Source organism: Aotus nancymaae, unplaced genomic scaffold (genome assembly GCF_030222135.1).
Source record: "Aotus nancymaae isolate 86718 unplaced genomic scaffold, 86718_ANA_hifiasm-v0.15.2.pri h1tg000010l, whole genome shotgun sequence".
Taxonomy (NCBI): Eukaryota; Metazoa; Chordata; class Mammalia; order Primates; family Aotidae; genus Aotus; species Aotus nancymaae.
In genome coordinates, this window is record NW_026988421.1 from 46,463,888 (window position 1) to 46,488,025 (window position 24,138).

At 36.6% G+C, this 24,138-nt stretch overlaps 1 protein-coding gene across 1 annotated transcript in view; it reads right to left on the bottom strand.

The window, feature by feature from the left end:
* Nucleotides 1–24,138, bottom strand: part of PCDH15 (protocadherin related 15) — a 965,496-nt gene that overhangs the window by 176,365 nt on the left and 764,993 nt on the right. Inside the window, exons 19-20 of the mRNA XM_064374141.1 lie at nucleotides 12,316–12,621; nucleotides 9,658–9,882 (exon numbers count right to left, since the gene is read on the bottom strand). Coding sequence (XP_064230211.1) covers nucleotides 9,658–9,882; nucleotides 12,316–12,621 — 531 coding nt within the window. The remainder of the gene's footprint in view (nucleotides 1–9,657; nucleotides 9,883–12,315; nucleotides 12,622–24,138) is intronic.

Genomic DNA, 24,138 nt, shown 5'->3' on the forward strand with positions numbered 1-24,138 from the left:
TCTCCTAATAGGTTTAGGGCATCCGAGGATGGAAGGAGCTTACAATCTCCATTCCAAGATAGTTTAGAGGTGGCAGCAGGCAGTATCTACAGAAGAAACAGCATCAACGTGTGTCCTAGCAGATAATCCTAGGTCAAATGTAAAGAAAAGACAGTGGAAGAGGCGGGGGGCAAGAGGGCTAACTAGACATAGCTGGTGTGTGTTGATCTCATGGAGAAAAAAAAAAAGGCTGGCGAGTGGACAGTAGCTCATGTGAAAAATCCAGGTGGAGACACATTGGAATTCATCAGGGAAACAGCATGACACACAGAAAGCAGAGGAGAGCAAGACAGGACAACTGCCCACCTGGTGGGGTGGCACAGAGCCAGAGGAGTCCTCCCACTGTAGGAAACTGTGAGTGAGTGAGTCCCCAGGGACCCACACTTCTGCCATGGACTTTTCCATCCCTGGGCTCAGGAGATCTCCCACATGAGCTCCCCATCAGTGTCTCCAGGCTGACGTGGAGAGCCACATGATATCTTGGCACAGCTGTAGTCAGGCACACATGGAGTCCCAGGAGACTTGTATTCCCACATACTCTGGCACCAGCAGCTGCAGCTCCTGCAGCAGGGGAGGCCAGGCTCCCTTGGATGCCCCGAGTAAAGGGTCCAATCTGCAAGGTTGAGCAGTGAAACACTGCAGGCCTCATGGCAGCTGCACCTTGCAGGGTAAGGCCTACTGCCCATTCCAGTCCCACCTGAGTTCCTTGGTCAGGAGCGGGTCTGTACTTCTCTGTGCTGGAGCTCACAGAGGGAGAGGCCGGCTGCCATTTTTGCTGCTCTGAAACCCCTCCTCTCGTTGCTCTTAGGTTTGGGAGGGGCAGGGATCAGGGACTAATGCAGACCCCCAACATAGCACAGTTTCCTTGCAAAAAAAGTGGCCAGGCTGTTTCCCACATGGGTCCACACCCTTGCTACTTCTCATTGAGCAGGGCTTCCCAACCTGGGATCTCGGCAACCCCCGATCTGGGCTCTTAAGCCAGTAGCAGTTGTGCACTTCCCTGGGACAGAGCTCCCAGAGGGCAAGGCAGGTCACCGTTTTTTGCTGTTCTTCTACAGTCCCCACTCCTGTTGCCTTCAGGCTCAGGAGTGAATGTAGTGGTTGGAGACTGATGCGAACCCACAGCACAGCACAGCACAGCACAGCACAGCACAGCACAGCACAGCACAGCACATCACGGCACAGCAGCATTACAGAAAAGCAGCTAGATTGCTTTCTATGCAGGTCTCCACCTCTGCCACTCCTTACTGCACAGTGCCTCTGGACTTGGGCCCCTAGCACAAGCACCCTGTCCCTGCCTGACACTTCTGTCAGTGGTGGCTCTGCATTTCTCAGAGGAGAAAACCCCCAAGACAATCCACAACCCCTCTGCAATTGCAGCTGCGGTGGTATCATCCGACTACCCTTGGGCTGGGGAGGGAACAAAGGGCCTGGTCATTATGCTGAGAAGTCCAGCACACCACAGCCACCACATGGAGAGGAGCCTAGTCTCTCTTCCGTGTGAGCCCCCAGCTCTCACTCTTTACCAGGAAGGGCCTGTGCTCGGAACCATGGAACAGCCACCCCACCTCTAGCTGAGCATTCCCACTGCTAGTGGCTTTGCATTTTCTTAAGGAGGGGCTCCCAGAGTCAACTAACAGCCACTCTGCCACTGCCATGGCAGTAGTTCTGCCCCTGCTGCCCTTGGACTGGAGAAGAAAGAAAGAGCCCAAAGATTTTACTCACACCTCCAGGAGGACCCGGTCATCATATAGAGAGGAGCCCAGACTCTCCTTCCTGTAAATCCTCAACCTCCCACTCTTTACCCAGCTCAGGCCAGCAGTGCAGCCACCCCACCCCCTGGCTAAACATTCTCAATAGCAGCAGTTTTGAGTTTCCCTGAGGTGAAGAACCCAGGGAAAACCAAAAGTCCCTCTGCCACTGCTGCTACAGTGGTATTACTCTTGCTGTCCTCAGACTGGAAAGGGAGCAAAGACCCTGAGTGCTTTATTCACACCTTCAGCAAGCCACATCACCTACAAGCTTAGGCCTGCAATGCAGCTGCCACACCCCAGGCTGACTATACTGATTAGTGGTAGCTCTGTACTTTTCTGGGGTGGAGCACCAAGTGACAAGTGAAAGGCCATGTGCCACAGGCACAGCCAAGGTCCCTTCCCTTGCTGTGTCTAAGCTGGGGAAAGAACGTAAAGCCTGAGTTTGCCCCAGAGCTACAGTGGGCAGCCTGGGAATGCCAAACCGAGATATACAGCCAGCAGTCAAGTGCAAAAGGAGCCCACACTTTCAGAGCACTGAGAGAGAATACAACAATCCTTAGGAGATAAAGGGGAGCCACATGACTGACTAAGAGCCTACCTACTGACCATTCCACTTAAGTGCCATCAACTGGATCACAGCCCATACTTTAATATTAAAAATACTTTGCTAATAAAACCGAGAACAAGAGCTCAGTTACAAATAAAGGTCATGCATCAAACCTCAGCCCTCTGAAAACATACAAATAAGCCAATTGACTATACTCAAATTAGACAATTGAAAGCACATCAGCCAACACAGATGATAAAGAACCAGTGCAAGAACTCTGCAACTCAAAAAGGCCGAGTGTCTTCTTCCCTCCAAACTACTGCACTAGTTCCCCAGCAAGGATAGTCAACTTAGCCGAAATGGTTGAAATGAAAGAAGCAGAATTCAGAATATGTGTAGGAATGAAAACCATTGATAATCAGGGAGAATGTCAAATCCAAACCAAAGAAACTAAGGATTACAATAAAATGATACAGGAACTAGTAGACAAAATGGCCATTAAAAGAAAGAGCTAAAATGATCTGATAGAGCTGAAAAATGCACTACAAGAATTTCATATTGTAATCGCATTAACAGCAAAATAGACCAAGCTGAGGAAAGAATCTTAGAGCATGAAGAATGGTTCTCTAACCTAACTAAGAAGGACAAAAATGAAAAAAAGAATAAGAAAGAATGGACTAAACCTCTGAAAAAATATGGGATTATGTGAAGAGACCAGATCTACCCCTCGCTGGCATCACGGAAGGAAATGGGGAGAAAGCAAGCAACTTGGAAAACATATTTCAGGATGTTGTCCAGGAAAACTTCCCAACCTCACTAGAGAGGCCAATATTAAAATTCGGAAAATGCAGAGAACTGCAAGATACTATACAAGAAGATCATCCCCAAGATACATAATCATCAGATTCTCTTTCATTCTCTTCAAAAGGAAGGAAAAAAATTCTAAAGGCATATAGAAAGGAGGAGCAGGAAACCTACAGAAAGAACCCATCAGGCTAACAGTGGATCTTTCAGCAGAAACTCTATAACCCAGAAGAGACTGGGGGCCTATATTCAGCATTCTTAAAGAAAATAATTTCTACCCAAGAACTTCATATCCAGTGAAACTAAGCTTCAAAAGCAAAAGAGAAATAAAATCCTTTTCAGACAAGTAAATTCTAAGGGAATTTATTACAACCAGGCCTGCCTTATAAGAGCTTCTGAAAGGAGGGCTTAATGTGAAAAGCCACTATAAAAACACACGTAAAAACACTGATCTCTGCCATTACAAAGCAATGACATAAACGAGTCTACATAATACCCAGCTAACAACATGACAGGATCAAATCCACATATATCCATATTAACATTGGATGTAAATGGGCTAAATGCCACAATTAAAAGGCACAGAGTGGCAAGCTGGATAAAGAAGCAAGAACCAAGGTTATGCTGTCTTCAGGAGGCCCATCTCACATGCAGTGCCATCCATAGACCCAAGAAAAGGGTTGTAGAAAAGTCTACCAAGAAAACAGAAAAAAGCTGAAGTTGCTATCCAAATTTCAGACAAAAGAGACTTTAAATCAACAAACCTCAAAAAAGACAAAGATGAGCTTTACATAATGGTAAAGGGTGCAATTCTCAACAAGAAGATCTAACTATCCTAAATATATATGCATCCAACACAGGAGCACCCAGATTCATAAAGCAAGTTCTTACAGACCTACAAAGAGACTTAGATTTCCACACAACAATAGTGGGAAATTTCAGTACCCCACTGACAGATGATCAAGGTGACCAAGTAAAAAAAAGTATTAGACACATGATCAAGGTGACAAAGTAAAAAAGATATTTAGGACCTGAATTGAACACTTGAATAAATGGATCTAATAGACATCTATAGACCTCTCCACCTTAAAACAACAGAATATACATACTTCTCATCACCACATGGCACATACTCTAAAACTTAAAAACAATCTGTAACAAATTGAAAAAAACTAAACTCATACCAACCATACTCTCTGAATATGGTGCAATAAAAACAGAAATCAGTAAGAAAAACATTCAAAACCACACAATTACATGGAAATTAAAGAACTTGTTCCTGAATGATCTCTGAGCAAACAATAAAATTAAGTCAGAAATAAAATATTTCAAACTAATGAAAACAAAGATACAACATATCAGAATCTCTGGAACATAGATTAAACAGTGGTAGGAAGGAAATTTAAAGTGCAAAATGCCCACATTATAGAAGTCAGAAAGATATCAAATGAACAATCTAGCACCTCATCAGAAGAACTAGAGAAAAAAGAGCAAACCAACATCAAAGCTAGCAGGAGACAAGAAATAACCAAAATTGGAGATGAACTGAAGGAAAATGAGATGCAAAAGGCCATAAAAAAGATAAATGAATTTAGGAATTAGTTATTTGAAAGAATTAGATAGATAAATGAATAGCTAGACAAATATGGAAAAAAGAGATGATCCAACTAAACACAATCAGAAATGACTAACTGAATGAAAACGGACATCACCACTGACCCCACAGAAATATAAAAGAACCCTAGATACTATGAACACCTCTATGTACACAGCTAGAAACCCAAGAGGAAATGGATAAATTCCTGTAAACATTCAACCTCCCAAGTTTGAGTTGAGAAGAAATTGAATCCCTAAACAGATCAATAATGAATTCTAAAATCGAATCAGTAAAAAACAGAGCAGCATACCAAGCAAGAAAAGTCCAAGACCAGATGGATTCACAGCCAAATTCTACCAGATGTATAAAGAAGAGCTGGTACCATCCCTACTGAAACTATTCCAAAAAACTGAGGAGGCATCCCTCCTTAACACATTCTAAGGCCAAAATCATCCTGATATCAAAATCTGGTAGAGACACAACAAAAAAAGAAAACTTCAGGCCAGTATCTTTGATTAACACAGATGCAAAAATCTTCAACAAAATACAGACCAATCAGCAGCACATCAAAAGCCAGTCCATCACAATCAAGTAGGTTTTATGCGTGGGATGCAAGGTTGGTTCAACATAGGCAAATCAAAAAAAGTGATTCACCACAGAAACAGAACTAAAAATGAAGACTAGATGATCATCTCGATAAACACAGAAAAGGATTTCAATAAAACTCCACATCCTTTTATGTTAAAAACCCTTAACAAGCGAGGCATTGAAAGAACATACTTTAAAATAATAAAAGCCATCTATGACAAAAGCACAGCAAACATCATACTGAATGGGCAAAAGCTGGAGGCATTTCCCTTGAAAAGAGAAACAAGATAAAGATGTCCTCTCTTATCACTCCCACTCATCATAGTACTGGAAGTCCCGGCCAGAGCAATAAAGCAATACAAATAAATGAAACCCATTCAAATAGGAAGAGAGGATGTCAAACTACCTCTGTTTGTTTGCAGATGATATGATTCTATACCTAGAAAACCCCCATAGTCTCTGCCCCAAAGCTCCTTGATCTAATAAACAACTTCAGCAAAGTTTCAGGATATAAAATCAATGTAAAAAAATCAACAGCATTTCAATGTTCCAACAACATCCAAGCTGAGGGCCACATCAAGAATGCGATCCCATTTACGATAGCCACACACACACACACAAAATTCCTAGGAAAACAACTAACCAAGGTGGTGAAAAATCTCTACAATAAGAATAAAAAATATTGCTCAGTGAAATCAAAGATAACAGAAACAAATTGAAAAACATTCCATGCTTGTGGATAGAATCAATATCATTAAAATGGCCATACTGCCCAAAGCAAATTAAGGATTCAATGCTATTCTGATCAAACTACTAATGATATTATTCACCAAATTAGAAAAATGCATTCTAAAATTCATATCAAAACAAAAATGAGCTCAAATAGCCAAGGCAATCCAAAGCAAAAGAAAAAAGCTGGAGAGGCCAGGTGTGGTGGCTCACGCCTGTAATCCCAGCACTTTGGGAGGCCGAGGTGGGTGGATCACTAGGTCAAGAGATCGAGACCATCATGGTCAACATGGTGAAACCCCATCTCTACTAAAAATAGAAAAAATTAGCTGGGCATGGTGGCACGTGCCTGTAATCCCAGCTACTCAGGAGGCTGAGGCAGGAGAATTGCCTGAACCCAGGAGGCGGAGGTTGCGGTGAGCCGAGATCACACCATTGCACTCCAGCCTGGGTAACAAGAGCGAAACTCTGTCTCATAAAAAAAAAAAAAAAAAAAGAAAAAGGCTAGAGACATTATGTTACTTGACTTCAAACTATACTACAATACCACAGCAACCAAAACAGCATTGCACTGGTACATAAACAGACACAAAGACCACTGGAAAAGAATAGAGAACCCAGAAATAATGCTGCATAATTATAACCATCTGATGTACAACAAAGTAAATAAAAACAAGCAATGGGGAATGGTCTCCCTATTCAGCAAACGGTGCTGGGATAACTGGCTAGACATATGTAGAAAAATGAAACTGGACCCTTTCCTTACACCATGTACAAAATTCAACTCAAAATGTATTGAAGACTTTAATGTCAAACCTAAAACTATAAAAACACTGTTAGATAACCCAGGAAATATCATTCTGGAGATAGGCCTAGGCAACGATTTGACAACAAAGATGCCAAAAGCAACTGTAACAACAAGTGTGACTTAACTCATATTGACAAATGTGACTTAATTAAACAAAAGAGGTTCTGCATAGCAAAAATACCTATCAACAGAGTAAACAGGCCACCTATAGAATGGAAAAAAATGCACACGAACTATGCATCTGACAGAGGTCTGATATCCAGAATCTATAAGGAACTTACAAATCAGTAAGCCAAAAGCAAACCACCCCCTTAAAAAGTGGGCAAAAGATATGAACACACAGTTTTCAGAACAAGATATACATATGGTGAACAAGCATATGAAAAAAATGCTCATTATCACTAATCATAAGAGAAATGCAAATCAAAACCACAATGAGATACCATTGCACACCATCAGAATTGCTATTAAAAAGTAAAAAAAAAAAAAAAAAAGAAAAGAAAAGAAAAAAAAGACATGCTGGAGAGGTTGGGGAGAAAATGGAACACTTATAACACTGCTGCTGGAAATGTAAATTTCTTCAGCCATTGTGAAAAGCAGTTTGGCAATTTCTCAAGGATCTCAAAGCAAAATGACCATTTGACTCAGCAATCCCATTTTTATATGTATGTACTCAAAGGTAAATAAATTGCTGTACCATAAAGCCATATGAACATGTATCATTATTAAATGATAAACAAGAGTAAAGACATGAAATCAACCAACCTAAATGTCCATCAATGGTAGACTGAATAAGGAAAATGTGGCACATATGTGCTATGGAATAACTATGCAGCCATAAAAAAGTATTGCAGAACGATCTCACATAAATGTACAGACCACTAAAATAAAACATTTAAAAAAAGAAAGGAAAAGGGAGTAATCTTCAGGAACTCTGTCCTATTTTTAGGGAGAAGTATATGTGCACCTTCCCACAGTCTTCAAGTAGCCAACAAAATCCAAATGATATGGAATTGTTAGTAATTTATCACAGGTAAATTCTGCTAAACAATTCACCTTAAACACATAATGGATTGCAACTGTAGCCACTTCCAAAGAACAAATGAAAAGGCATTGATGGGAACAAAACACAACCTGAAAACATAACACTGGCAAAGTTTAAGTGAACGTAGGTGACTAAGGTTATCTGCATGATCTCCAGGATTAGATAACCTAACAAAGCTGGTAAAGGTAACTTTGATCCCACTCAGCTCTTACACATTTTTAGTGACTATATGAAAGCATCACCACGTAGTACACAATATGTGGTGGCCAAGATTTTATTCCAATCCTATGGTATGATCCTGCAACTAAACACTTATTAAAAATGTCCACATCTTTCCACATTTAAGCCCACAGATTTCATTCTTTTTAACATAGAAATTCAATTTCTATGGTCACCTTGTAAAATCCGAACCATAATTATCAATTATATTCTTGGGGGTAGAACATAGATACAACTGTGAATAAAATATAAATCAAAACATCTATACTAAAGTTAAACTGTTTATTCAATTAATTACTTGTATTCATCTACTTTATACATGGTCACTGAAATACTCTATAAGCTTCTTTGCAAGTGGTTCATTTATCTTATAGATCTTCTGTCTTTTTCCTCCCTCCACTGCCCTTGCTCTGTGTATCTCTGTTTCTTTCTTATCAGCTCTTTTTCATCATTCAAAATCCATTCAGGGACCAGAAAACCCAATTTAAATAGAACACTTTCAAGTTTCTATTTTCTTCTCTCACCAAAACAAATTTTATTTCAGCATACCCTCATAATGAATGAACTTTTACTTTGTATCACCTAAGAAATCAATGTCATGTAAGGTCATTTTTTAGTGCTATCCTCATATAGTAAAGTTACTCAAGGATTTTTGTATGTGTATATTTGTAATTGAAATAAATTTCTCAACATGGGATATTCAGACATCTTGTGTAAGAATCATCTGTACTTTTCTAAAATGCTGATGTTTCTGATGGTCCCCATGGGACAGGTCCTTTTTTGGGGAAGGAGTAGAGAAATCTGAAAGCTTAAGATGATGCTCAGATAATCTTTGTATGTACTACTATATAAGAACTGATCAACTTATAGTACTTCTTCTCATATATACTTTTAAGTTGTCCCTTAAAAATCACTAGAATTTCAAAAGGTTAAAAATGCCATGCTCTTTCAGGCAAACATCTGGCACAGGGTATTATTGTAAATGAGATAACAAATCCAGGGAAGTTAACAAAATCTCCAAGGTCACAGAGCTTGAAAAGCGTTAAGCTGGAATTTAACCCCAGTTCCATCTGACTTGGAAGCTTATTTCATTCCAGAGGTGTGGGTTTCAAAACTAAATTAATTTTATGGCCTAAGAACTCTTGGCACCTCAGAGTCATTTGCAAAATTTTTTTAGTTGAGGGATTTGTACCAAATAATTATGCCTGATGCTGTGGAATCTGAACTAAAATCTAGTCTAGAGAAGTTATGACTTGATGGAAGTCACAGAGCTAGTGGCAGACTCAAACTTCCATGGGGTTTATACTCATATTTAGTGACTCTTTCAAATTTATCTTTTATAGTCAAAAATATAGTTATTTCTTCTGTCTTCATAAATATTTCCCATTTGAAGATCTATGTTCTGGGTATGGTACCACTGTGTCATCCGTAATTGTTATCAAAACATATTATAGGTATAATGTAAGAAACAAAACCTACATGTAGAGAGAGCAAAGAAGGCAACCAGATGTCATTCCTAGTCCTTACCTTTACAATCACTGTGACAGTAGCAATACCAGGTGGCATTGTTCCATAAATATCAAAGGCCTCTACCAGAAAAGTGATACTTGCTTCCTGGTCTGGAAATGCCTCATAATCTAAACTCCTTAGAAGGGATAGTTCTCCTGTAAATGGATGTAGTGCAAAAAGGTGCTTCACTTCTGGGCTTCTTATCCGGTAAGACACATTTGCTCCAAGGTCGACATCCTTGGCCTGTAATAGGCAGAAGACTGGTTATATTAGTGATCTTACCAAAATAAAGAAATGCAGGAAGGATGGAAGTCACGTGTCAGTACCTAGGACAGCATGAATTTAACAAGGCAAGGAGACACATTTTAAAAGAAAAGCACATTATTTAATAATTTATCAGAAAGAGGGAAGGAGGGATAGGGGAGAAAAAGATGGAGGGAGGCAGGAAAGGAGGGAGTGGGGTGGGGGTGGAGAGAGAGAGAGAGAGAGAGAGAGAGAGAGAGAGAGAGAAATCTTCCCATAATATTTTGTCATTTCTGATGTTATTACTATATCTATTTAACTTGAAAAAACACTAAATGAATTATATCACAGTAAAGAAATAAATATTGTCTTAAATGATTGTGTCTTATTTTCTGCTGATTTAATAATCATGAAAAAATATTTTAAATAAAAATAAATACTGAGTGATTTCCACAAACATAATAGAAGGCTAAAGTACTATAAGAAAACCAAGAAAATATAAGTAGTAATTCTTTTTCACAAGGATCCTATAATACATCTCTAGAGATCACTCTACTATATTTCCCTTCATTTAACTAATATGTGAGTAGTAGTTATGCTCAAGGTGCTGTAGAGAGCACCAAGATAAATGAAAACATAATTACTGCCCTCCAAGTCATGGTCTCAGAGAAGAACTAAGACACAAATACTAAAATAGAAAGGAAAAAATGTGACATGCCATCTAAAAGATGTTCTAAATTGGGAATGATGTCCTTTAGCTGAAAGGATGGGTTTTCATGGGAGTCTTGTAGAAGGGCTATTTCATTCAGCAGTACAGACTAGCAAATGCACCTCAGGTACAGAATACGGAATAGAGTAAGAATGAAAATGGGGAAGATTCAGAGTCTGTTGGAATGTGCATTTTTTAATGCAAATGCCTCCTACGTGAACCTCAGCCTTGGTCCCCTCCAATCATTTATTGACTTAACAATCAGAAAGATGCCATTAAGGCATATATTTTATTATGTGATTTTTCCTGCTTAAAATCCTTTTGTTTTTTAACTAAATTTTCAAACAACACCATTATCCTTAATGTGGTAAGAGCCACTACATTTTCTAGACCTTTAGCCCCCCACCCCTCACACTCCCTTCTTCCATGATTTTGAGCAGGTTTTTTTCCCTACTATCTTAAACAATCTTTCTTCCTTTGCTGCTTGAATAGCTCTTATTTGTCCCTCAGTTAACCATCTCTAGCAAATATTCTCTTTGCCTTAAGATTAGGTTAGGAGCTCCACCTCTAATACCTAGGCCCTTTATACTGAGGACATGTATTTTAACTACCAATTTTCTTGACAGATTGCTAAACCAGGATGAAAACTCCAAGAAAGCAGTAAATTTGTCTTGCTCACCTTTGTATACCCCAAGTCTAGCAGAAGACTTGCCATACTGTACACACTGAAGATACATTTGTTAAATAAATGAATTAATGAATTGATAAATTAATGGTGGAATAGATGAATGGATAATGGTTCTCTTCCTGGTCAGTATTTGCCTTATTTAGATTTGTTCATATTTATTGCCTCAGTAAACATTTGCTGAGTTCAATTATGGAATGAATACAAATTCTGGAAAACTGTGCTAAAAATATCAAGTTGCGAACTGCTGGTGGAAAAATGACTACTTTTTTTTTTTTCAAAATATACCTCCTAGACCAACTGAGTCAATACTAAATGAGGTGGTTGCTTAAAAACACAGATTTATGGATCAGCATAACCTACTGAACCAAAATATTCAAGACTTTGAGTAATGTATAGTTGAAAACTTAAAAAAAGAGGCTTGACAGAGATGTCATTACAAAGGAGAGTTAGATTATTAGAGGATGCCTTTGTGTATTGAATGCAAAAAAATACAGAATAATGGTATAACAATATCTGTAAAATGAGGGAAACCAATACATAAATATCTATAGTTTTTTTCTGTGTATACAAATCTATGTTATATATGTACAACCCACACAAATACATACTTATATGCATACACATTTTTTTGATATTTGTGTGAACACAAAAACAAATGTGAAATAAATTTAATGTTGAGCACTCTGGAGGCACTATGTGGGAGATTATTAACTTTTGCTTCATAAACTATTGTATTGTCAACTGTTGTGATAAACAGAATATTACTTTTGTAAATTAAAAAATCTATTAAATAGTATTTTTTAAATTTCTTACAAATAGACCTTCCTCTCCTTAATTTTTGGGATATCGTTAAAGTAGGGTTGCCACACAAAATACAATATGCAATTTGGAGAAATAATAAAAATGTATTCATTGTTCATCTGAAATTTAAATCCAGCTTGGTGTGTTGAATTTTTGCCTACTAATTTTGGCAAACAAACCCTAATAGCAGATGTCATAATATAGGATTCACGGAATAAATGCTTTTTCCACACACCTCTATTTGAAGGAACGTGGTCCCAGCTGGCAGATTCTCTTCAACAAGTACAGTGTATGTTGAATTGGTGAACACAGGACTATTATCATCAATGTCCAAAACCTTGATGGCCAGTGTTATTGTTGAATGACGAGGGTGCACTGCTCCATCTGTTGCCACAACAACAAGTTCATAGTAGTCCCTGACTTCTCTGTTAAGCTTCACTGCTGTGTAAATGCTCCCATTGGATGTGATACGAAAAAGATTATTAAAGTTAGCCAAACTATAGTGCACTTGACCATTTATTCCAGCATCAGGGTCTGTTGCCTATTAAATAAAATGAAAAAAAAAATCACGTAAGTTTTGATGGGCTACTGTAAATGAAGGTGATAGTTAACAAACTATGGCATTTTTATAACCAAGTATTATTTTGCTCTCTAGGGAAGAAATGACAATGACAATACAATATATAATCTAAAACAAGAAAAATACTATAGTTTAATATTCTTCATTTAAAATTAACATAACGAAACCTGATAATGTCATTAGCAATAACAATCCTATGACAGAAAACTCATATTATAAAAATACTGAATCTTTGTCTTAAATTTTTTAAACATTTTTGAATTCTAAAGTGAGAAAAAGTTTTGTTTTTAATTCATTTAACATAATCTGCTGAGTGACAATTCAAGATTCTGTAGGTTTTTGCTCACTTTATATATTCATTTTCATATTTATATATGTTTAGTAATAATAGGCATATTTGTTTATAATAACATTTTATATTATTTACATGTTTATCATAAATATTATTAATAATATTTATGATAAATATTTATAAGTATAACCTCAATTCCCATGATGTTCTTATGAGTAAATATTATTAATCTCATTTTACCAAATAAGAAAACCGTGGTTTACAGAAGGTTACACAAGAAACAAATATCTCAATGTCTCAGTTCTTAACAGGATACCTCATTTACAAAACTACTTAACAAAGGCTTGCGGAATTAATAAACATTAGATGAAATGAAACAGATTTGAAACTCAATCTGTTCCAAAAGCCAAAAAGGAGTAAAACTGTACTAACTGTAATCTGCCTTCGAGGGACACTTCTTCACATAACACATCTCCACATAACAGAAATACACATCTCCACATAACAGAAAATTTTGATAACATACCTATATTTGCTAAAAATTTGAAGTCATGAAAAATCATTTTGCATCAACTAAAATGAGAAAATATTGAGTAAATGTTCTTTTAATAAAATGTAATAAGAATTAGTCTTAGCTAAAACTCAATTGTGATACAAATTATGCATCACAATATATATTATCAGCTACTATATACTTTTTGAAAAGTTCCATGCAAAAGAAACTGAAATAAATCTTAGAAACTGTAAAACTTTATATAATTATGCCCCAAACTGTCAACAAGGAAAGAAAAGAAAACAAGACACTCAGCTGCCTTATGAGTACACAATAGTCACTCCAGGTCCACAAAGCATGGAATGCAATATGATGTATTTTAACAGCACATATCAGTTGTATACTCAGTTTTACAGGCACTGGTAAAACATTCAGGAGGGGGATGCTGAATGTTTGTGCCTTCTTTGAAACAGTAATGTCTAAGATGTGAAAATCATGTTTACAACGGTGCTCCTGTGTGTCATAACGCCAAGCATTTCAGCAGGATTTGTCTCTTTGACTTATCAAAACACAACTGCCCCTGAGAGTTTAACATCTCTTGAGGTTTAATTCTGAGAAAAGATAGAAGAATTGCAAAAACACCTTAAGGGAAAAAAATACCGTGACAGAGTTGAATAGTTTTTGTTGAAATAGTTTCTTTTACTTTTATACTTTGCCCATAATTTGTATTAAGAATTATTGACTAATCAGTCAAGCTGGTCATTTTAGTAAAAAAAACAAACACACGCTGTCTCCCTTTTTCACCAAAAAAAAAAAGGGTGAACTATTTTTTGGTCTGAAATTACTCATCAAGTAAATACAAAAAATTATAATCCAGTAACAAAATATAAATATGTCTTGTTTCTTAACAATAATACCCTTAAAATTTTCAGTCACTTTTTCTATGAAATATCTTAAGATCACAAAATCAATCATTTATGCAATTAGCAGTTTAAATGACTCTCGTTCAAGTTATTTTTATTGACCCATATAACTGAATATTTATTATGGTAGAACGGTTCAATTTGACTGATGTGGCTGTAGGTGTGTATGTGTGTTTTATACGTGTCCAGCTGCTTAATTGTATATCCACCAGGGAACATACATAAACATAGCTAAAATGGTTTTGTTTTTGCTCCCATAATAAATTATCTTGAGTTTAGCAGCTGACACAAAACAAGTTTGTTATTTTAAAGCTCTATAATTCAGAAATTAAAGACGGTCTCACTAGAGCTATGATTCTTTCTGGAGGCTTTAAGGAGAAAGAATTTCCTTGCTCATTCAAGTTGTTGACAGAATTCAGTTGCTGGAGTTTGTAGAATTGGGATCCCCACTTCCTTGATGGTTGTCATGTGAGGAATAACCCCAATTTCTAGAGGTCCCCATATCCCTTGGCTCATGACACATTTCCTCCATTTTTAAAGCCAGCAATGGTGGTCAAGCTCCTCTTACATTTATTGAATCCCTCCCTCCATCTTTTTCCATGTTATTTTTCTGATCTACTCTTCAGCCATCCTATTCGACTTTTAAGGGCATGTATGATTACACAACACTCCCTTGAACAATCCAGGATAGTATCCCCATCTCAACATCTTTAATCTTAATATATGTTTGTGTGTGTGCCTGCATGTGTGCAAGTGTGTGTATATTGCTATATATAAATATATAGCAATCTATATTTTATGATGAGTTTTCTTTTTTTTTTTTTTTTTGAGACAGGTCTTGCTCTGTCACCCATGCTGGGGTGCAGTGGTGCCATCTAGGCTCACTGCAGCCTTTGCCTCCCAGGCTTACATGATCCTCCCCCGTCAGCCTCCTGAGTAGCTGGCACTACAAGCACATACCACCATACCTGGCTAATTTTTGGTGTTTTTATTAGAGAAGGGGTTTCCCCTTGTTGCCCAGGTTGGTCTTAAATGTCTGGGCTCAAGCATTCCTCCCACTTTGGCCTCTCAAAGTGCTGGGATTATAGGGGTCTGCCATCACGCCTGGCCTGATAGGAGTTTTTAGAGAAAATATCCAAGCAGATATTCATCAAGCAGACTGACAGTAAATACTAAGTGGGTCATTCTCATGAATAGAGCTTCATAATTTTATAAAATCAGTTTAAATTAGTATAAATTATGATATGTCAACTACACACACACTGTGACTGAATCTATGACCACTTAATTCATTGAATTCATAGCTACCATGGCAAGAGGTATATTTGATGCTTATGGAGTAAAAGACTACCATATCCCCCAGAAAACTACTCTAAAAATTTTAAGGTGACTGAGACACACATCTAATGGAGACAAAGGGAATAAAATGTAAAATGCAGAGCTATTTCCTTATCTATTTCTATGTCCCCATTAAATTAAGGAGCATGAATAAGGTAAGATAAGTTAAGCAACATAAGCTGGCTGAGCAAAGCAGTTTTACTTATTTACTATTATAGATGAATATGTAGATATTAAACAAGATAACCAAACATAGAATCTCTTATTATCAGCAGTACTGTCAAAGACTTTGCATTGATGTTTAATATCTAGTCAAGCAGCTCAGTGTATGATGCAATAATGAAAACATTTATCTTCCTAGAAATCAATTAAAAGTTAATTAAATTTGTTAATAAGGAAAATCACACATCTCTTTTCCCCTTCTACTACATCAAAGCAATAAACAGTAATAGCTGCAACTTTATAATCATCCGTCCATGGTTAACTCATTTTTGTAATATACACCTTACTATGGGGCCTGATTTGTGGCTACTAATTTGTAAACGCATATTGTTGGGAAATTGCCTGATAGCCTTTAGTCAATAAAGACCTCATTGGACAGAACTTCGAATATGTGCCAGAAACTCTACTTGCAAACCTTATTAATTAACACTAAAGTTCGAGCATATTATAGACAACCAAATAATTACTTAAGAAAGAAGTCAGACTATGTTCAAGAGAATTTATTGAACAAATATATTTTTGAATAATTTTGAGACCCATTTTTATAGCATGCCACTTAAAAACGTAGCGAGGAAATATATTTCTTAAACACTAAATTGATCCCTCCCCTTTTTTTCCTCATTATCTTTTTAGAAGGACCTGTTACACAATTCTTGCCATCAATAAAAGTGCAAGTCCATTACTGGGATTGCTACCCTGGGGATTATCAGTCCTGTTAAGACCTGAAAGTATACTACCTGTATGGGTAGAATATATTGGGATAAAACCTCAAAGTGGAGGTTGATGTTTGCACTCCTTCCATTGAGAAGTCCCTAGGTAGATTACTTGTGTAATTTACAGTGATTAATTTCCATTTAAAATATGTTGAATACCCATTCAGATTAATTAGATAGAAAATCATGTGACAAAAATCAGCTCCAAGGAAATAACTTGAGGACAAAACCAAGTGTTACAGCTATTATAAAGGCATGATCTACCATGCAGCACCTAACTGGCCCAGCGTGAAGTTGAAAGAGAGCTCTGCTCTACCTTCTGCTTGTCCTTTACAGCAATTTAAGGGGTCATGTACATCTTTCTCACTTTGAAGTGGGAACCATGAAAGTTGTTGATCAGGGAGGTTGGGCACTGCATCCTTCATGGCATTACTAGTGAAAATACATTTTTTAAAATTACTATCTATCAACTTCAAAAAGATATATAATAGTTATCTTTGGTTCTTTAAAGAAGCTGAGCTATTTCCAAACTGATTATTAGTATAAAAGGAGACAAGCAATTTAAAGACTCAAAATGCAGGTAAATTTTTTCACTCTCCACACAAATCCCTCATAATCATTATTGAACAATGGCAAGTAGACTTACTAGCCAGAAGGTAACTTGCGTAACTTGAGTTAAAATCACTAAATACATAACCAGAATGAATAGCTTTACATTAAATATTGGAATGTCCAAATCCTCATACCTAGAAATCTAGAAAACACATATTTACACTAATAATTTCTCAAGTGATCAAATATTACTCTAAGATACACAATAAACTATATTTTATCCTAGCATTCAAGGCTATATCTGGTCTTGCTCTAACCTATCTTTATGCATTTATACCCCTCAACTAACTCTACGATGCAAACTCTATGTTTTAGTCAAAATAATATATTGAAGTTGTCAATCAGCTACTAAGCAACTCTCAAATGTCAGTGGTTTGTTACCACTGATGTTTATTTCTTGCCTTTACAGAACCCTTTGTGAATTCCAAATCCAGCTTTACTCTGTCTTATCTTTACTCAGAAGAGAGGCTAAAGGAGCAGGCTCTATTGGAATATGAAGCTCATGTGGTGCAGGAACTACAAAAGACATGAGATAGTCAAGCTGCAGCTTTTAATGTTTCTTCTTGGAAGTTGACACATTACCTATACTCCTGTTTCATTGATCAAGGCAAATCACGTGACGAGGCTGATGTTAAGGGGTGCAGAAATAGCATTCCCTTACATAGTGGGACAGTGATAAATCAGAAACACTTTTACAATCTTCTACCCTGGTTTTCCTTGAAATGATCAATGCTCTGCCCCTCATTTTCCCTGACAGAGGTTCTTTTTTTTTCTTTCCCCAATCCAACCTAAATCTTCTAAACCTAGCTACAGTTCTACTTCAGCTGGGAAAACTCTTCTTTCCATCCAGCCTTTTGATCCCTCTTGCACATAGCGAAACTCACTTTTCATTGCTATTTATGTATGCTGTGCAATTAAACAATTGGCCTAAAAATCTGTAGTGTATCCATATATTACATAACAGGAGACATTATTAGAGAAAAGAATCTGTAAATTGCTTTGTGGAGTGTACAATATATAAGTGGAAAGTTGAAGGAGGGATGGAAATATGGCAGAGAAGTAAAAAAGATAAAACATAAGCAAATAAAAATAAGCAATATCTCTGTAGTTGGTTGTTATTTAATGCAAATGAACTGAAGGTGCCAAATTAAATAAGACAGTTTAAGCTGTTTTGACATAGCTTACAGACCTTTTACTAAGTAAGCACTAGGAAGAAACTTTGCACTAAAAATCTTCACATCTTTAGTTCACATGTTAATGGTAAACACTTGGAGATTATGACTTCAATCCTTCAGGAAAAGAGTTGTCATGTTCATGTTCATACAGCAAAAAAACAAAGTAATGTTTCATGTTCATTAAATGTATTTACACAGTAAGGCTGTCTTTCCCCTTTTTCAAATATTCCTTACAATGCTGAAAATGAAGAGGAAAACCCAGGAAGGCTCATTCCATATTTCCACACCATTGCTTAGTATTTGACGATTCGACAATCTAGGTTTAATGTGCACAAATCTTTTTATGTGATGGTAAAAAAAATCATGTATTAAAATTATATTTAGTTTTCCCACCTCTTCTTACTTGTATTTCTCCAACTTCTTCAGTCTCATCTTTTGCTCTGTGGATGAACATATTCTGAGCACTAAGTCTAAGTTCATTTTGCCCTACTACCATGCTATTTCATGTCTGCTTTATCCAGTCATAAAATCTTCCCCTTATTTACCAAACTCATTATTCTTCAGTCCAAGTATACGTCTCTCAGAAACATCTGAGTAAGCTAAATGCCTCATCTTCATGCTCCTGAAGCTTATTGTATGTTTCTTTACCACATGCCTTATTACTTTTTTTCTGCAATGCATTAATAGCCCACATGAAATTAAGAATTCCTAAGGCCAGGATGGCTTATTTCTATCACACAGTGTCTGTTTTATTTTTCTTTTTTCATTGATATAGGTTAGGTATGCAATAATTTCTGCGAAATTTTTTTCTGAAGATATTTCCATTTTTCAATTACATATCATTCCTACCCCAACCACCCAAACACCTGAAGAAACAAAAAGTGCCAATTAGTATTTATAGTTTTGTCTTAAAAGAATGTTTTCTTTTTATTAGATAAAATGTAAGATAATGACACATTTTTTCCTTTAAATAAAAATTAAGTGACCACATAATTACTTATTAAACTTTGTCCTTTTGTTACATCTTATTGCTTTCTTGTTTTTAATTTTTCACTGTATTAGTCTTCACACTGCTATAAATAACTTCCCTGAGACTGGGGAATTTATACATGAAAGAGGCTTAGTTGATTCACAGTTTCACATGGCTGGGGAGGCCTCTGGAAACTTACAGTCACGGCAGAAGGTGAAGGGGAAGCAAGGACCTTCTCCATATGATGACAGAAGAGAAAAGAGTAAAGAAGGAACTCCCAAACACTTATAAAACCATCAGATCTAGTCAGAACTCACTCACTGTCATGAGAATAGCACGGGGGAAGCCTTCCCCATGAACCAATCACCCCAATTCCTGGACACATGAGAATTACAGGTCCCTCCCTCAACACATGGGGATTACAAATTGATATGAGGTTTGGGTTGGGACACAGCCAAACAATATCAGTCACCTAGAATTCCTTAAGGAAATCTATTTCTAGGTCAGTTTTAACTGACCTGTTAAAAACAGTGTATATACCTGTTTTTATATGATTAAATATATTAGTTTATAACTTTTTATTCTAGCATTGCTCATCTTTTATTATCACCCTTCAACAAAAGAGGATTTTTAGATTTTTTTCTTTCTAATAGAAGAACCCTTATAAATTTTTACTTCCACAGCTGTATTTATGTATGTATATTATCCATGCTTTATACATAAGAAAAGAAAGGATTTTTTGTCTCCCAAAAGCTGATTTTATACATTGGGAAAGATCTACCACCATTGAGAACGCATGCTCTAGCCAAAAGACAGCCCTCTGTAACTTCCTTATGTGCCATAAACATTTCCACATAAGCACTGCTGTTTCAGCACTCCTTACAGTGGCATCACTTTCTAAGCTATTTGCCCATATTACTAGATGGGGCAACTCAGGGTATCTCTGAGCTTATACTCAATACTCATCACTTTTTAAGAAGTGAAGTAAGAGAAAAATACCACCTCCATGGACTGCATTTTATGTGATGATCTGCTTAGCCCAGACATTTCTATTTATTTGATTGTGCTTACATTTTCTGCGAAGTCCTAAAACAAAGTATTGTTTGTTTTCTTAAATATGTTAGTCTTCTCTATGCTTATTTAATATGTGACATTATGCTTATTAGATGCTTTTATGGTCTTATATACTAATCCCAAGTTTTAATTTTCTTCTTTCTAGTATTCTGTTGGACTAAATATAAACAGGCCCATGCATTTCTCTGGAGTCCAGAGTAATCTACACCTTACGATTGTCCTTCTGTCTGTCACAGAGCTTTTTGTTGTACTACATTGTCTCATAAATCATTTTCTTGTATCAGAAAAAAAAACCTGAAACTGGAAACTGAACGGAATGTGACAGTTTCCAGTTTCAATGTGAAAGGAATGTGACCAGGTTGGATTCTCTGTGAAATTCTATACAATTAAATTTTCTGGATAACATTCAAATAAAGGATTAACAGATGTGTAAGTAAAACGAGAGCAATAAAAGTGCCTCTAGCTAATATAATAACTATTTAATGAGAAAGAAATATCTCTTAATTTCCAAATACTATCAATTATTCCATTTGCTGAATATAAGCTCACATTTTCCCAAACAATAATCATAAAATTATGGGGGTTTTTCTCTATTTTACATACATTGTCACAATTTTACCTACCTTGATAACATCACTGGGATAGAGCAAGATATAGATTCTGATCCCCCAGTTTTATTTTATCATCACTCATTCCTTGAGCTAGGCCCAAAGTTTAGTAATTTTCAGCTGTTTCATTACCTTAATCTGGTATGTCTCTGAATATGTTGATTTAGAAATGTATGTTATATATTCTTTCTGCTGACGACAATTCACAGAAGTAACTGAGAATCATGTTTTCTGCTATCTTGTCCAACACAGTAATTTAAATTAGGAAAACAGAATTAATTGGAAGAAGCATCTAATCTTTCTGAATTTACTCCCTGGGACTGCATTCTTTTATAGAGAAAAAGAGGTAAGATGTACAAAATGTGAAACTGCCTTTTGAATTAGAAATTATGAACTCAGATTCTGCTGTGTCTTTCCTTTTCCAGCTGCCTTCCTTCAGATATACTTTCTTAGTACCTTCCTGTGTGCTACTGTATAAATAGTAGGTAAGTATTTTAGAATGATTCCTCAGCAACAGGCTTTATGCAAGGTGCTGTCAGTTTGTTTCCTGTAATTGCATTGTAGATGATACTGTTGCTCACCTTAATATTAATTATACACACACATTTTTAGAAATGACAGATATGTAAAAGGCTCAGATACTTTGTTAACACCCGTTCTGTTTTTTTCTGGTGAAGTAAGAGAAAATAAGTCAAATTGGAGATTAAAAGGTGTAGGAAAACTTCATTTAGACACACATTCCTTCGTTAATTGTTAGGACGTAGGCAGTAAGAGGAATATTTTAACATCAATTGGCCAAGCAGAAATTTTCCCTGAGAATAACAGAATGCTTTCAGTAACATGTTATTTATGGAGTGTGACTGTTTCACAGGAGCAGTCTAGTTAGTAGAATTCAATGATATTGTATAATAGAACTGGAACCTGAAATAAAATAGAAGTGGTAAGTTTACAGGCATACTTTGTTTCATTGCACTTGACTTTGTTGTGCTTCACAGATGATGCGTTTTTTACATATTGAAGTCTTGTGACACAGCTGCCTTAAGCAAATCTAAGGGCATCATTTTTCCAACAGCATGTGCTCACTGCATGTCTCTGAGGCACATTTTGGTAATTCTCAGAATATTTCAAACTTTTAAATTATTACTGGATCTGTTATGTTGATCTATGATCAGTGATCTTTGAAGTTACTACTGTAATTGTTTTGGGGTGCCACAGAACACACCATATAAGAGTGAACTTAATTAATAAATGTTATATATATGTGTTTTTTTGACACATGATCCAAGATGAGGTGGTGTATGTGTTCTGATTTCTCCATCCACTGACCATAAATTCCTATCTTTCTCACTTTGAGCCTTCCTATTCTCTGAGACACAATGAAATTAAAATTAGGCCAATTAATAACCCTGCTATGTATGGGTTATTAAGTGTTTAAGTGAAGGAAGAGTTGTGTGTCTCTCATTTGATATTAAAAGTTAGAAATGATTAAGCTTAGTAAGGAAGGTTAGGTCAAAAGCTGAGAAAGCTTTAAAACTTGGCCCCTTGAGCCAGTTAGCCAGGTTGTGGATGCAAAGGAAAAGTTATTTCATAAATTAAAAGTGCTAAGCCAGTGCACACACAAATGACAAGAATTTACAAGAAAGTAAGACAGCCTGATGTGAAGCTGATGCAAAGAAAGTTTGGGCGGTCTGGATAGAAGACCAAGCTAGCCACAACATTCTCTTAAGCCAAAGCCTAATCTGGAGCAAGGACCTAACTCTCTTCCATTCTCTGGAGTTTGACAGACATGGGGAAACTGCCGAAGAAAAGTCTGAAGCTAGCAGAGGTAGGTTCATGAAGTTTAAGGGGAACAAAAGTCATCTCCATAACATAAAAGTACAAGGTGAGGCAAAGAGTGCTGATATAGAAAGTGCTGCAGCTTGCTATCCAGAAAATCTAGCTAGGATATTTAATGAGGGTGGCAACACTGAAAAACAGATTGCCGATGTAGATAAAACAGTCCTCCTTTAGAAGATGCCATATAGGACTTCATGGCTGAAAAGGAGAGGTCAATGCCTAGATTCAAGGTTTCAAAGGAAGGAGTTGACTTTGTTGTTAGGTGCTACCGTAACTGGTGACTTTAAGTTGAAACCAATGCTTATTGACCATTCTGAAAATCCTAGTGCACTTAAGAGTTATGTTAAATTTACTCTGCTTGTGTTCAATAAATTGAATAACAAAGTCTTAACAACAACATATGTTTATGGAAGCCTAAACTATGTTTACAGCATAGTTTAGTGAGTATTTTAAACCCATGGTTGAGACCTACTGCTCAGGAAAAGAAAAAAAAAATGACTTCTTTCAAAACATTACTGCTCATTGAGAATGCATCTGGTTACTCAAGAGTTCTGATGGAGATGTAAAAGGAGATCAATGTTGTTTTCTTGCCTGTTAACACAACATCCATTCTGCAGCTCACGGATCAAGGAGTAAATTTGAGGTTTTCTTACAAGAAATAAATTTCATAAGATTACAGCTGCCATTGATAGTTATTCCTCTGATGGATCTGGACAAAGTAAACTAAGATCTTCTGGAAAGGATTTACCATTCTAGATGCCATTAGGAACATTTTCGATTCATGGAAGGAGGTAAAAATATCAACATTAATAGAAGCTTGGAAGACACTGATTTCATCCTTTATGAATGTGAAACTGGGAGAGTTTCAAGACTTCAGTGGATGAAGGAATTGCAGATGTGGTAGACATAGAACTAAAATTAGAGGTGGAGCCTGAAGATGTGAGTGAATTGCTATAATCTTATGATAAACTTGAACGGATGAGGAGTTGCTTTTTATGGAAGAGCAAAGAAAATGGTTTCTTGATATGAAATCTACTCCTGGTGAAGATGCTATGAACATTGTTGAAATAACAGCAGATAATTTAGAACATTTTACAATGCTATCAAACAGTATCACTAGTTACAGATAAAAATGTCATGATTACTGTAGCCTTGTAGTATAGTTTGAAGTCAGGTAGTGCGATGCCTCCAGCTTTGTTCTTTTTGCTTAGAATTGACTTGG